This window comes from Leguminivora glycinivorella, chromosome 14 (assembly GCF_023078275.1).
Source record: "Leguminivora glycinivorella isolate SPB_JAAS2020 chromosome 14, LegGlyc_1.1, whole genome shotgun sequence".
NCBI lineage: Eukaryota > Metazoa > Arthropoda > Insecta > Lepidoptera > Tortricidae > Leguminivora > Leguminivora glycinivorella.
The window spans coordinates 6,476,046-6,492,221 of NC_062984.1; the positions used below are offsets into that span (position 1 = coordinate 6,476,046).

Here is a 16,176-nt window from a genome sequence, read left to right on the forward strand (position 1 = left end):
CAACCCAATACTATAATGATGATGATATCCTGTTATCCCTCATCAGGGACATAGGGCTCTCAGAAGGGATTTCCATCTCCGGCCTCCGGCAGGCCTCCAGGCTCCGCCCAGCCGAGGCCAACTGATGTCGCCTCCTTTTCCACTGTGCTTTTCAAGATAAACCAAAATAATAGACTATTCTTTTGTCAATGATTTATGAAAAAAAAACTGTCTGAATTCTGTCAAATGTCTAAATTAATGAGTATGCAAAAATTGTACATTATTTTAAATACCTAACGTAAAATTTTAAATTATGGCCAATAGAAACATTACAGATACACAACCCAGGCACATGACTTTCTCAAACTCGAAAGTACCCATTATTGGATGCTTCATAGACTACTTTGACATTGGTTTCAACTACTTGTTCAGTAAATCATTTTCCAGGGGCGAAAAGCTCCAGTCCAGCGGGAAAAAACCTTCTCTGTCACCCACTTTCCTAGCGTTTACCTGTCTTTTGCTTGGATTTGTTGCCAATGTGAAATTGGAAGTTGTGAGATTCGACGAAGCACCGCTGAACTATGATTTGCACTTCATGCTGATGAGCAAAGAAGATAATATTTATATTGATGACATCGATCCTTCTCGTGAGTATTTCATTTTTCCTCGACAACTTACTATAGACTCGAGTCAATACAGTATACATACATACATACAATCTCGCCTGTTTCCCAGAGGGTTAGGCAGAGATCACGGATTTCTATTTACTCGAGTCAATAAAGTCTCTTAGTATGTTTATTTTCCATGCTAGGTATTTAAACACAATTTGTTATTGTGCCTTAGATAACCTACCTATTCTATTGTATTAAAAATTTAGGTGTTTTGAGAAATACCGCTCGCTCACGCACTGATAAGTACTGATAGGATTTATACCTACTCTGCTTTCAGGTGTTATGTGGTGTATTGAAGCTTCTGACTGCTCTGCTTTGCTCATCAGCTGTGTACTTATATGGAATTACTCAAATGCAGTAAGTAAATTCTATCGCTCATTGAAGGATAAAGAAACAAAAGTTAGGTGTATGGTGAATATCTGTATCTGTACTATATAAAATTATACTTTAACGACAGCTTTACCAGTATTCTCACCGGCCAGCATTCCGACAAAGGCGTCGTAGATATTGTCAAATCCCTCGGTAACGTGCTCTCTGGTCTTCAGTTGGCCAGATTTGGCCCACTTTATCAGGTCGGCGAATGCCTCGGGCCAACGCGACAGCCATCGCGAAACAATGAAACCTTCGATTTTCAACTCTTTAGTTACTATACTCGGCTGCAGTATAGATGCTTTAGGTGTATTCAGGAGATCTGCATTGTAAGCACTTACACTTCCGCAGACGGCAACTCTTCCATAAAGGTTCATTTGAGAAATGATCTGGCTACTTATTTCGCCTCCAACGTTATCAAAATAGCAGTCCACTCCTTTTGGCGCCGCTTCCTTGAGAGCCGTCAAGACATCCGTAGTTTTATAATTGAATGCTTTATCGAAACCCAACTCCTTCTCCAGCCACTCAACCTTGTCATCCGAGCCGGCGAAGCCGATGACTGTACAACCTTTGATTTTGGCGATTTGTCCAACGATGGACCCCACTGCTCCGGCAGCGCCAGTTACCACCACCGTCTCGCCTGCTTTCGGCTTACATAGTTCCAGCAATCCGAAGTACGCGGTCGCGCCCGGCATGCCAATAGCTCCGATTCCTAGAGAATTGGGCAGGCCCTTTAAATCGGGAAGCTTATAGACGGCGTTTAAGCCTGAAGGTGCTTCGCCTGAGCTTGTATTTATGACGCTGTGGTCGCACCAGCCTTTGTGGCTGACGATTCTAGAGCCTTCTGGATATTTGGGATCTTTGGATTCCAATACTAAACTAACTTGGTATCCGAATTGGTCGTAAGGCACGGGGTAGCGGGAGCTGTAAGCTCGCTGGTAGGGGTCCACACTGATCCATTTGGTTTTGAGGAGGATTTCTCCGTTCTTGATTGAGGGTAGTTCGGTCTCCACGATTTCGAAGTCATCTCGCTTGGGCACTCCCTGGAAATGTTTCTTCACAACATACTTCCTTTGTTTCACCATTTTAAATGCTTGCCGTACACTCGTGTTATCCAAACTGACGTGGTGTAACTTGTACTTTGAAATAAATACGCTACGTCTAATCTACTTTAGATAGGTAACCTACCTATCAATGTAATCATTTATATTGATCTTGCAATTGTCATCGTTATGTAATCGCTAAGTAAAGGAATAGGTATATTTATTTATTGCGAATGATTTATAAATTACATATTTCGCCAAAACAAAGGTTTAGGTACAACTTAAGGTTTCTTTTAAAGCTTACAGGCTTGCCTTTATAATATGTGTACTTAATCGTAAATGGGTTGCAAAGTCCAGCAAGTTCAAAGGTGGGCAATTCAGTTTATAATCTTATCTATAAAAGCTAAATTCTCGCCGATATTTTTCAACTGACGAGCGGTATCAGGTGATAAGAATCCTACCAACATGGAGTAAGTCAGTACACAGTACAGTAAATATTTGTGGTTACGAGTGTCACGCTTCCATCATGTGGAACAGAGATAAAATACCTATCTGTTTTCTAACACGTTTGAATGAAAAAACTACTTATATATTAAATCAATAGCCGTCCACCCACGAATGACATCCACAAAAGAAAAATAAAAAACTGGAGCAAAAAAAAACTTAATATTTTTTACATTACTTGAATATGATAAAAAGGCTAGGTTATATATTGGCTGAATTTGATGAATAGATTAATTACACTTTGACCACTGCTTTGCCGAAATTTTCTCCAGCTAGCATACCTACTAACGCGTCAAACAGCTTGTCAAAACCTTCAGTAACATGCTCTCTTGGCTTCAGTTTTCCACTCTTTATCCACTGAATGATATCAGCGAACGCTTCAGGCCAGCGATCCAACCATCTGGATACTAAGAACCCTTCTATCTTCAGCTGCTTGAATACTACAGATGGCTGCACGATAGTCGCTTTCGGCAAATTCGAATCATTGTACGAGCTGATGCTGCCACATACCGACACCCATCAAAAAATTCAAATCAATTCAATCAATCATCTGTGCCATAATCATCTGAATTCATTCTTTTAGTTCTACCAGCGCCACGAACAGAGATAAGTACCTTTATCTGATTATATCATAATAATAATAATAATTGTCTGAATTAATTTATGAAATTATTTGAAGTACCTTAATCTGATTATTTAATAAATACCTGAATTTATTCAATGAAAATTGTCTGAATTACTTTATGAAATGGGTTAATGAAGATGTAATTAAAAAGTTAATGTTTTAGTGTTTCGTTATAAACAACTCTACAACGCTGTTTATGTCTGATTATTTAATAATAATTACCCGTATTTAACTATGAAAATTAATTAATGAAAACTACCTGAATAAATTGATGAAACTGACTAATAGGTCATATGACATTTGAGTAAAGCTAATTTGTTCCTTGGAAGTTAGTTACCTCTCTTGAAGTAAAAACGTTGATTATTATTTTGGACAAAAGGCTACATATTATACCCGTTTAACATACTCTGTCGCATAATTGAATTGATATGATCTCTCAAACAAGCATAAAATAAAAACGTTTCATTATATAACCAAAATGCTAAATTCAATTCAATTGTGTGGAATTCATCTGTGCCATAATCTGACTGCTTATTTCTCCGCCTACGTTGTCAAAATAGCAATCGACTCCCTTCGGTGCCGCTTCCTTCAGAGCTTGGACCACGTTCGCCGTCTTGTAGTTGATAGCTTTATCGAAACCTAGTTCCGTCTCCAACCATTTCACTTTTTCATCTGAGCCGGCGAAACCTATAACTCTGCAACCCTTTATCTTTGCAATTTGTCCGACCAGCGAGCCGACAGCACCGGCAGCACCGGTCACAACTACAGTCTCACCAGCTTTGGGCTTGCAAATTTCCAGAAAGCCAAAATACGCTGTTGCTCCTGGCATGCCGACGGCGCCAACTCCTAGAGACGGAGACAAATCACCCATATTTGGTAGTTTGTATACTCCAAGCTCAACTTTTAATTTATCTTTAGGATTGACTATGCTGTAATCGCACCATCCCTTTTGAGAGACTATTCTGGAACCGACGGGGAAGTCAGGCGATTTGGATTCCAAGACTGTGCCTACTTGGGCGCTGAATTGGTCATAAGGGGTTGGGAGCTGGGGGTTGTAGGCTCGTAGGTACGGGTCCACGCTGATCCATTCTGCCTTGACGAGAATGTCCCCGTCTTTAAGTGGTGGCAGCTCGTACTCGATTAAATCGTAGTCATCTTTTTTAGGTTCACCCTGGAAATGTCTCTTGACTACGTATTTTCTTGCCTTGACCATGGTGAAACGAAAAATGAATTGTTAGTTACTCGTACCTAGGTACCTACACTGCTATAAATATTTATTTTTAAGCGTATTGGTTTTTTTACCAATATTAAGCGTTACCGAATATTGTATGGATGGTGGATGGACGGAGATATTTAAAAAGTAGGAACTTAACTTCTTTTATTCGTCTTTCATTAGACCGATCTGCCATAAGTAGGTAGTGTAATCCTAAGATTATTAGTGACGTTGCTTGAGAACAAAATGTATGAAACTGTACCGACCTGTTTTGCGACGGCCGCTCCGCTCGCCATCCCGCGTACCGCGTGCGTTTAGTCCGCGGTCTTACGAGTAGGTAGTACTATTACATTACACCTTAAGTATCTACGAGTACGGTGGCCCTTTAAATTTTCTACATAGGCACGTGAAGTGCGTCGTACCTACTTTCAACTTTTTTTAGCTAAAAACTTCATAATATTGTACAAGTTTAACCTGGGAATTATATTTTTGGTAAAATCATTTAGTTTAAATCATTTAGATTATCAGTATCCTAAGTCGTTATTATAATATAATGTTGTAAACTTAAGGTTAAGAACGGTTTTAATAAATGAGACTTAATTAATAAACAATACATTTTTTTTATTTGCCAAAAAGACAAAATCATAGAAACTATTTGTAAGTTTTACAATAGACAATTTACTATCAGTGTTTTAATCTTGAATTTGATGTTGATAATGTAGATAAGTGCTGATATTTTTTTGTATATTCATTAAATAACCTCTAGATGCTTACGTGATATATTGCTCAATGATGACCAACTGTAATGAATATAATGTGTAATGAATTAAAAGTGCATGTAAGGCATTGCTTACTATATGAATTTCAGTCTGGCCATTCAGCCGCCGAAGCAGTGCGTAAAATATATGTCACGAAACAGTGACGGAGTATCATTAATTGGTAAATAATTGACTTTGAAATCAAACATGTGTTGTGGTGACAATAGAAACAACGTCCTTGTGGACGATTGAAACGTTTCAAATGTCCCTGTGTTTTAATCGTCCCCACAAGTAACCAACTATCAATGCAATCGGGTTCTGTTTTTTGTAAGTATAACAGCGTGCAAATTCCACGAATGAAAGTAGCAATATCTGGCCTGGCCTGAATATCAATATCAACTCTGGCCTGAAAACAGAAGAATGTGACCAACAGATCTTCAAAAATGTCTACATACACTGCACACCAGCCAAAATGGGTTACCTCAACAATATGTCGGTTACGCCTAGGACCAGTTTGTACGCCTGTGTTCCTTGCTAAAATACATGTCCGGGATACTTCATTGTGCGAATGTGGGTTGGACGAAGGCACGGTAGATCACATTTTCTTTTCTTGTTCGAGATTCAATTACTCTTTGTATGACGTTTTACCTGTTACTATTCCGCGACCTGTTAATTTCAATACACTTCTCGCTCTTATGGGTCCTCCCTTAACGGCAATTCTAATTAAATATATACACGTACATAACATAAAACTGTAAACTTCAGTCTTAGTCATTGTTAAAAATATCATATATTAATTTATATAATATATATTTCTATGTTTTTTCTTCCTCTATTTCATCCGCTATGTTGCTTGCTTTAACAAACTGTCATCCGCTTCCCGCTCTTTTTCACTAATGTTGGTACAGTGTCATATGTGTCATGTAATATGTTTTGTTTTTGTCTGTGTCGTCCATAACGTTGTTTTTTTTTCGTTTTAGGTTCCCAACCTATCCTTCCAAAAACATTATCAAAATTTCACCGAACACTCTCGTAAAAAAAGTCAAAAGTCTTCACCTCGACATTGGCAGAATTCACCCCGCTTAAATTAGCGAGGAGTAAAAGCCATGACGGAGAAAAAAAAAAAAAAACTATTGGTGCTTTCGTATATTTTTGTCTAATTTTGTGTACCCATGTAGTATGAAAATTTTAATTCGCCAAGTGATATGTGTGTGGATTCTATAATATTTTAAGTGTCACGAAACAGTGACGGAGTATCATTAATTGGTAAATAATTGACTTTGAAATCAAACATGTGTTGTGGTGACAATAGAAACAACGTCCTTGTGGACGATTGAAACGTTTCAAATGTCCCTGTGTTTTAATCGTCCCCACAAGTAACCAACTATCAATGCAATCGGGTTCTGTTTTTTGTAAGTATAACAGCGTGCAAATTCCACGAATGAAAGTAGCAATATCTGGCCTGGCCTGAATATCAATATCAACTCTGGCCTGAAAACAGAAGAATGTGACCAACAGATCTTCAAAAATGTCTACATACACTGCACACCGTTGTTCTGGTTATGATTGAAACAAGGTTATAATTGAAACACCCACTGTTAAAAGTGCAACTCAAACACTCCTCGATGATCTATGGTGTAATTCTATATTATCTATGGTCGTCCCTCTCCGCCATGATCCTTAGAATTAGCAATGTTGCTGTGTAATGTTTCAATTCATTTAAATAGTAATAAACAGTGTTATAAAATAAAAGAATGTTTAATTGACTAGAAGAAACTCAGATCCACCAGACCTCACATTAGTTATGGGACCAGTTGTCGTAAAAAACAAGGAATAGTGAAATTAAAAGACGGCGTCAGGGCGTCACTGCGAAAAAATAAAAATGGCGAATGGAAAAGAGAATTTTCATCGTTTCAATATAGAGCAATTTAATGGAGAAGGATTTAACAATTGGTCTTTTAGAGTTAAAAGTATTTTAAAGGAAAATTCGTGTCTCGAAGCAATTCAACAAGATAAGTATGCGGCTGATAAGGAAAACGTAAAATTAGAGGCGAGGGCACAAGCTATTTTGATTGCCGCTGTAGCAGATAGCCATTTAGAATACATAAGAAAAGATACGGCATACGAGATGTTCAAGAACCTTGAAACGAGAAGCAAACTGTTTTTAACCCATTCATGGCCATGGACTGTCGAGCGTACACATCACGCCGGGCCACCATACAAACCGTTTTTAGCTAAAACGCGTGACTCAGCTCATGGGTCTCTGGCCTGGCGCGAACGCAAAATAAATTGCCGCTTATGAATCCGGCCAGTTGAACAATCTTATGCAACATTTTTACTAACCAACTGTTTTCTGTTCATATTCAAAATAAATGTATTTACTAATTTGTTGCTATTTGTAAGAATGAACATTTTATAGTCTGACCAGAAAAATATGATTATCGAGAGGATGCAGTTATTCTCATGTAATTAATTAATTATACGGTTCAGAAAAGTACTTAAAAATATTTATAATGAAATTCCGCAACTTAGCGCGTGATTATGTATATTTCTAGTCATCCATAGCCAAGGTTACAAAAATCACAAAATACGAAATCACTGAAGAGCACTGGGACGAGTATAAAGTCGCCAACGAATAAATCGTGACTAAATAGAATTTCCCATATTACTCTAAAATACATCCTAATAAAGGGGATGGGAAAAATAATTTCTTGAGTTTTTGTTAAAAATACCACGTGAAAGATGAGACGACCGCTTAATCCGCCGCCGCTCAGGTGCATTCATTGTTTATTGGCCAAGTGTCACCGATAATCTTACATGTGGCCTGTCATGATCTTTGTTTTGGTAAACGTCATTATAATAGAAACAATAGAGCACTTAAAAACTGTTATAAACACCACGCAAATGTTTAGAAAAAAACTTGTCTTGTAAATATTTGTCACACACTTATATGATAATACAATAATTACTATTTACTTTGTGACTGTTTAAGCTGCCCTGTTGTAATGAAGTTGTAATGAAATAAAAAAATATAGCATGGTAATATGTTTGGTTCTTATAAATGTTGCTTGCTGCCATCCAAACAGTAATCCGTTGTAAAATGGTACAATTCGCAACGAATTTCGTCATGAAATAAGCTTTAAAACAATGCAATAAAGTTTAATTTTGCGTGCTATGAAAATATGTGTAGATTTTACAAGTAGCGCCCGGCCACGGCGACCCATACCTTGAGTCGGGTCTATAACTTCAGGCATATATGTATTATTTATATTTTTGAAATGTGGATTCATCCATTTGCTTGGAACACGTATGTATCTCGAATTTCAGAATATTTACTATATTACACTTATAGTAAACCAAACTTGAATATTCTCGACCCCATTTCACTAAAAAAAAACATGTTTAGAATTTTTTTTTCATTATTACCTTATGAAAATGGTTGTTATCTCAAACTATACTTACATTATTACGTTATATTACGTTTTGTTTATGTTTAAATCAGAATTTATTCAGGACTCACATGCGAGTCATCGGCCCTGCGGAACTGTTCCACCATGACTCATAAGCTGAGTTGCTGGCCCTGAATGGGTTAAGAAGACAGCTAAGTGAAATGAAATATAAAGATACAATGTCATTAATGCAACACTTAACAACAATTCAGGAAATATGCACGCAGCTGAGAGAGGCCGGCTCCACCTTGTCTGACGAGGAACAAATAAATTATATACTACTGTCCATGCCAAAGACATATGAATCTGTAGTGACAGCGTTAGAAACAATAGGGGATTTGAAATTAAATATAGTGAAAGACCGACTTTTAGCAGAAGAAGAAAAACAGAAGAAGTATTATAATAAATATCCGGATAATCGAGGTCAATCAACATCATTTAATTGTTTCGTTTGTGGTAAACCAGGACATAAAAAATATCAGTGCCGAGGAAATGGAAGAGGAAATATACAAGGACACAGAGGTTATCAAGGACAAAGAGATTATCATGGACAAGGACAGAGAAATTATCAAGGACAAGAACACAGAGGATATCAAGAACAAGGACATGGATCTGGAAGCTGGAATCGGGGGAGAAGTTTTAATAGAGGACGAGGAGGATATAATGGACCGAACAGAGGAACTGGATATAACCAAGGACGTGGACATAGCAGCACAGGAAGACCGGACCAGAGTACCAACTTTGTAGAAGATGAATCGACAGCTTTCTATTGTGGAAATGTGAGTAATGAACCAAATTTAAAGTTTTATGTAGATTCAGGTTGTTCAGATCATTTAGTGTACTCCCTAGACCATTTTACAGAATATATTGAGTTGAAAGTGCCAAGAAAAATAGCAGTAGCAAAAAATAAGATAAGTCTAGATGCTTTTGGAATAGGAAATATTGAAGTAATGTTCAGAGTAGGCAAAACTTTAAATAAATGTGTAATTAAAAACGTATATTATGTTCCAGATTTAAGGAAAAATTTGTTATCAGTGTCAAAAATGGATGATGTCGGATTGAGAATTCAGTTTGCAAATGGAAAAATAAGAGTTTATAAATACAATTACTTGTTAATGATCGGAAACAAAGAGGGAACACTATACTCAGTAGAATGCCAGGTGAATAAAAACTCATGTCAATTAACTAATACAGTAGATACAGATTTAGATTTATGGCACAGACGTTATGGCCACTTGGGCTCACAAAATTTAAATATTCTTGTACGTAATAATTTAGTAGATGGTTTATCCGAACTAAAAAATAAATTTGTTAAAGATGGTATATGTGAAGCATGTGTTTTGGGAAAAAGTCGTAGACAACCGTTTAATAGAATAGGGACTAGAGCTAAGAAACCTTTAGAATTGGTACATTCAGATGTCTGCGGACCAATCACTCCTGTGACTTGGGACGGTAATAAATATTTTGTAACATTCATTGATGATTACACCCACTTCACAATGGTATTCTTAATAAAAAATAAATCAGAGGTTTTCAAAAAGTTTGAGACATATTATAATATTGTAACAAGACATTTTAATTTAAATTTGCTAAAGCTGAGAATCGATAATGGTCGTGAATATCTATCAGATGAATTTAGGGAATTTTGTAATAGGAATGGAATCATCATGCAACATACAGTACCTTACAATCCAGAGATGAACGGAGTGGCTGAAAAAATGAATAATACCCTTATGGACAAAGCGAGGACTATATTGATAGATTCAGGCATGAAAAAAGAATTTTGGGGCGAAGCAGTCTTATATGCGACATATGTAACAAATAGAAGTCCAGTTTCAGGAAGAGAGAAAACACCTTATGAAGTATGGGAAGGTAGAAAGCCTAATGTATCAAATTTAAGAGTATTTGGATGTGCAGCCTATAATCATATACCAAAAGAATTGAGAAGAAAACTTGATGACAAAAGTAAGAAGATGATTATGATAGGATACAATGTAGGAGGATATAAACTTTTTGATGAAGAAAAACAAGTAGCTGTGACAGCAAGAAATGTAGTTTTTGATGAGAGACCCACAAAATCGAACAAGACAGTTAACATACCGGCTTATGACACTCAGGAAGAGATAGAAAATAGACCTAGACAAGAAAATGAGAATATGGAAATAGAAACGGCTGAAAATAAGATAGAGGAAAATAAAAGTATAGAAACATCAAATAATATACAAGAATGTGAACCAGAAAATGAGGTAAGAAGCAAAGAAAGAGGAAGAGAGAAGAGGAATATTCAAAAACCAAAATGGCAAGAAGATTATGTACTGGATTTAGAAGAAAATAATGATGAAGCACTGATTGCTCTACTTAGTAGTAACTATGAAGATGTTCCAACAACATATGGTGATATTCAAGAAAGAGAAGACAAAAGAGACTGGGAAAAGGCAGTAATAGAAGAACTGAAAGTATTAGAAGAAAGTGAGACTTTTGAGATAGTACCAAGACCAAATGAAAAATTGTTAGATGCAAAATGGGTTTTTACAAGGAAAGATACAGGAAATAATACTATATGTAAGGCAAGACTAGTAGTTCGAGGTTACCAACAGCAAGAAAAATTTGAAGATGTATACTCACCAGTTTTAAGACTACAGACACTTCGGACATTATTATCAGTTGCGGCTAGGAGAGATTACCATATACATCAGATGGATGTTAAAGGGGCATTTCTATATGGAAGAATTGATGAGGATGTGTATCTTAAACCTCCAGAAGGAATGAATATACAGGATGGCTATGTACTAAAGCTTAAAAAATCTTTATATGGGTTGAAAAAGTCACCGAAATATTGGTATGAAAAATTTAATGAGACAATCATATCATATGGTTTTAAAAGATCAGATAATGACTATTGCTTATTCACGAAAGGAAACTTGTACTTACTTTTATACGTAGACGATTTATTGATACTCAGTGATAACTTAAAAGATGTAGAGTCAGTAAAAAATTTTTTGAAAACCAAATTCCGCATGAAAGATATGGGAAATGATAATTTAATGTATTTAGGTATATCCATTAAAAACACTCAGAAGGCATCTCAATAGACCAATCTAAATATTTACAGAATGTACTTAAGAAATTCAATATGGAAAATTGTAAAGGTTGTGATACACCAATGGACATTAATTTTAAATTTGATGAAAATGAACCTGTAGATATGTCATATGAACATAAATGTAGATCATTAATAGGATCACTTATGTATGCAACTGTTGGCTCAAGGCCTGATTTAGCAGCTTCTGTGTATTACTTAAGTAGATTTCAATCTAAGCCCAATTCAGGGCTATGGCGTGCTTTGAAAAGATTACTAAGATATGTAAGAAAAACTGTAAATTTATCATTACTGTATACAAAAGATGTGTCAAGTGAACCTTTGGTAGGATATGCAGACGCTGATTTTGCTAGAACTGATGACAGAAAATCAACATCTGGGTATCTTTTCAAAATATTTAATAATAGTGTAGTTTGGAAATCAAGAAAGCAGACTACTGTTACTTTAAGCACAACGGAGGCTGAATTTGTAGCCCTTTGTGAAGCTATTATGGAGGCTTCTTTTATGTTAAAATTGTTAGCGGATCTAAATATTAAAATTAAAAATGTAACCATTTATGAGGATAATCAAAGCACAATTAAAGCTATTAAAAATTCAGATCAGAAAAGATTAAAACATGTTGATGTAAAGTATAATTATATTAAACAAAAAGTTGAACAGAATATTGTCAGTGTAAAATACATAAATACTAAAGAACAGATTGCAGATATTTTCACTAAACCGCTTGGTAAAACAATTTTTGTTAATCTTTTAAATAAACTTGGTATGATCGAGGACTGTTGTGTTGAGGAAGAGTGTTAAAAGTGCAACTCAAACACTCCTCGATGATCTATGGTGTAATTCTATATTATCTATGGTCGTCCCTCTCCGCCATGATCCTTAGAATTAGCAATGTTGCTGTGTAATGTTTCAATTCATTTAAATAGTAATAAACAGTGTTATAAAATAAAAGAATGTTTAATTGACTAGAAGAAACTCAGATCCACCAGACCTCACATTACCCACTTTTGTATGAAACAAATTAATATTTTTTTATGACTATTCCATAGAATTATATCTTACTGTTTCATAATAACCAAAATGTTAAAATTATATGTAAGAAGTTACCGAAACAAAGAAGATTAAAAGTCAAGTATTTATTTTTTCACATACGTTTCTTATGTCAAGATATTGAAAGAATCTTCAGGCGCTGATATTTATTGTATAGTGTCTTCTACAAAAGTGATCTTTTGGTGGTCTGTTTTTGTAACACGGCAGTGATTAATAAAGATATGAATAAAAACATTTCTTTATTTTTCCCAAATGTATAAGGGGTGTTTCAAATGACCTCGCATAGTGTTTCAATTGACAACCATATGGGGTCAATTGAACCACTCTCCCGCTTCCTCTTTAATTTCATATTACAAGATAACCATGGGCAACATACCTTTAAAACTAATTTTGTTTAAAAGCCAAATAAATTTCCTTTTTAAAAATAACTTTCTTATCTTCCTAACTATTCAAATTAAAATGCTACAAGCGATTAAGTATAAATTGTTTCAGTTGTCCCCGGTCTACCCTATGTCAGCGTGTTGCTCCTGAAGTTGTGTCTGAGGCCACGGCGAAACGATGGTTCCAGCGGTTTCGTAGTGGCGACTTTTCATTATCAGATCAACCTAAGTCTGGTCGACCGGTGAAGATTGATGTAGCCAAATTAAAAACCTTAATTGAAGGAGATCCGAGGCTAACGAGTCGTACTCTTGCTACCGAGTTAGGCTGCTCTCATGTCACCATAGAAACACATTTACACGAGTTGGGAAAAAACTACAAATACAGTGTTTGGATACCGCACGAACTTGATAGAGATCAACTAAACCGCCGTGTCGATATCTGCATACAACTTCTGTCTTTTCGCCGCACATTCAACTGGTTGGACCATCTTATCACTGGAGATGAAAAATGGGTCTTATATATAAATCACACACGCAAACGTCAGTGGCTAGCTCCAAACGAAAAAGGAATAGAGGCACCAAAAACAGAGCCTCACCCGAAAAAAGTTATGCTGTCCGTTTGGTGGGATATTCATGGTATTATTCACTGGGAACTCCTACCAAGTGGAATGACTGTTACCGCATCAGTATACTGTAATCAGCTTGAAAATATAAACCAAAAAATCTGTCAGAATCGTCCACAGCATGCTAAAGTTTTTTTCTTACACGACAATGCTCGCCCACACATTGCAAAAGTGACTCGGCTAAAGCTATTGGAGCTAGGTTGGAAAGTGATCTTCTTCGCCGATGCTATTCATTCTTTACCAGAACGATGGAGACAAGTAGTAGATAACGAAGGCCGTTATATTTTTGATAAATGATTAAAATAATAAATTAAATAAAAATTACAATATTGGTTATGATTCGCTCATTACTTTCTTACCAACCCAATATTTCGTTTAATATAATAAAAGGGCATCTTTGCCAGTACTCAGCCCCCTGAGCACCAATATACAGCCTACTAAGTATCCAGTTCCCAGCCCTCGGCCGACTAGTGGGTTCTGTGTTCCGTGACCTCAGTAGGTACCCAGTGGTCAACCATGGGCTGACTACTGGATATTTTATGTATGTCAAGCAAATATAGTTATAAGTGCATAAATGTTTAAGGGTCATTGATTTATAGACTTACGTACAATTTGAAAACAAAAAGAAGTCTTAAATCCTATAGTCAGCCGGGGAGGCTGACTTTGGAATTATGACATATTTCCTTGAACCCAGTGGTCAGCCGCAGGTGGCTGACTATTAGATTTTGTGTAAAAAAGTAGTTTCCAATAACCAGCCTCCTTCAAAATCTGGTTTTACATTTTTATATTTTTTTTTTACTGTATTCAGATAGTTTAAGTATTAATTAAGTGAAAAAGTTCTTCTTCTTTAACCAATAAATCATAATTTGGCTGCTAACATCTTAGCATAATGCTTCATGTCAGAAGACTGCACCTCTTTGAAATTTTTTTGTGCTTAATTCTTGAAATCAATTGTAAATATTGAGATATTTTACAATTACCATTTAATCAATCTATGATTTTATCAAATTTTGACACGAATTTGACAAAAACTTTGATAATTACAGTCCGAAATGTACAAAAAAGGCTGACCACTGGCGCACGGCTGGGCACTGGTGCTTTTACCCTATTATTTTTTTTAGTTTATTAATATTAATTATAGAAAATGGCCAAAATGAAAGGGTTAAATTGTAATTGTATCAAGTTACTAGGTCAAGTGGGGTATCGTTAGAAAGAGCTCAAATTGTACATATCAAAACTATTTTTTATATTTTTTTGTCGTAGAAAAAAAAATTATGAAGGAACCCCCCCGTATCTCCGAAGTTTACCAACGAAAAATTATGAAAATTTTACGAAATATTGGTTTTATGCTAAATATTACAGGAAAAATAAAATGGTTTCTGTAATTTAAAAACTTTTTTTACTATAAAATACTCTTCAGAATTTAACTTTCAATTTAATCACTCTTGTGGATACTTCAAATTAATACTAGAGTTTACTTAAAAAAATCTCATTCTAACAAAGTAAAAACGGTCGAAATCGGTTAACAGCATAAAGAATTATGCCTGAAAAACCAACATACTACAGGTCGTGCAAATTAGTTAGCGAATTCACCGAGAGATGGCGCTATACCTACTTCTAGTGAAGTATTTAAAGTTACATGAGAAACATGATTATTTTAACTATTGAAAGTTTGTACGGATACGGAACCCTCGGTGGGCAAGTCCGACTCGCACTTGGCCGGTTTTTTTTTTCAAATGCCTGTAACTCTGGAAGAAGGCGAAATCCAGAAAAGTTTATAATAGAAGACATTTTTTTCTTCTAATATGGTGACTTGCTGTCCAATACACTGTTGAAATTATTCGGTTTCCTCATGTTACACCGTGTAATCTGTGTTAATTAATTTAGGTAATTCAGAATAAACTTACATTCATCCAAAGACCAGCGCAGCTTAATTGAGACCGACGAATCCGATGCTACACTTCACTCTTAACTCAATACCATGTTTCCCATAGATGCATCCATGTAGCTTTCAGATCATTTTTTTAAGAAATGGTCGAAGTCTAGTCAAATGAGCCACTGTGTCCCATATTTATCAAAGCGTAAACAACAAGCTTATGTATTAGGTAGGTACTAGGTATTTTTTGCTTGAAAAACAACACATTCATATTCATATCTAATTTACGATAATTTCACCATTTTCGCCAATGTCATTTGTTTACTACTACTTCGTTGTTCGCTCTTCGAAGTCTTCAATTTACTTGTAGGGAAAAATAGCAGACTTCTTAAAGGACTATTCTTCAATGCATACCTCACGCATACTTTGAAATTAGTTCGCTTATTGCATTTTAATAGCATCTCAACATTTCACTTAAGTATAATGTTCTCAAGAAAACTTTCGCCATTTTGAAGTTAAACCGATAAATGCTTATG

General features: G+C 35.7%; 2 protein-coding genes and 1 pseudogene across 2 annotated transcripts; 1 reads left to right on the forward strand and 2 right to left on the reverse strand.

Moving 5' to 3' along the window:
• LOC125233419 lies at positions 1 to 1,088 on the forward strand. Its single transcript, XM_048139436.1, has 2 exons — positions 1 to 626; positions 928 to 1,088. Exons 1-2 carry the CDS (start codon positions 293 to 295, stop codon positions 1,086 to 1,088), a joined length of 495 nt encoding a protein of 164 aa, XP_047995393.1. The 5' UTR covers positions 1 to 292.
• LOC125233418 (prostaglandin reductase 1-like) lies at positions 1,058 to 2,582 on the reverse strand. Its single transcript, XM_048139435.1, has one exon. It carries the CDS (start codon positions 2,102 to 2,104, stop codon positions 1,091 to 1,093), a length of 1,014 nt encoding a protein of 337 aa, XP_047995392.1. The 5' UTR covers positions 2,105 to 2,582; the 3' UTR covers positions 1,058 to 1,090.
• Positions 2,583 to 2,702: 120 nt separating this feature from the next.
• On the reverse strand, positions 2,703 to 4,407 carry LOC125233420 (annotated as a pseudogene).
• Between the last annotated feature and the right edge of the window lie 11,769 nt (positions 4,408 to 16,176).

Bases quoted from the DNA above. Each gene is read 5' to 3' on its own strand.
- LOC125233419 (XM_048139436.1), top strand. From the start codon at position 293: ATGGCCAATAGAAACATTACAGATACACAACCCAGGCACATGACTTTC. The intron at 627-927 runs GTGAGTATTTCA...CTCTGCTTTCAG, and splicing joins TGATGACATCGATCCTTCTC to GTGTTATGTGGTGTATTGAA.
- LOC125233418 (XM_048139435.1), bottom strand. From the start codon at position 2,104: ATGGTGAAACAAAGGAAGTATGTTGTGAAGAAACATTTCCAGGGAGTG.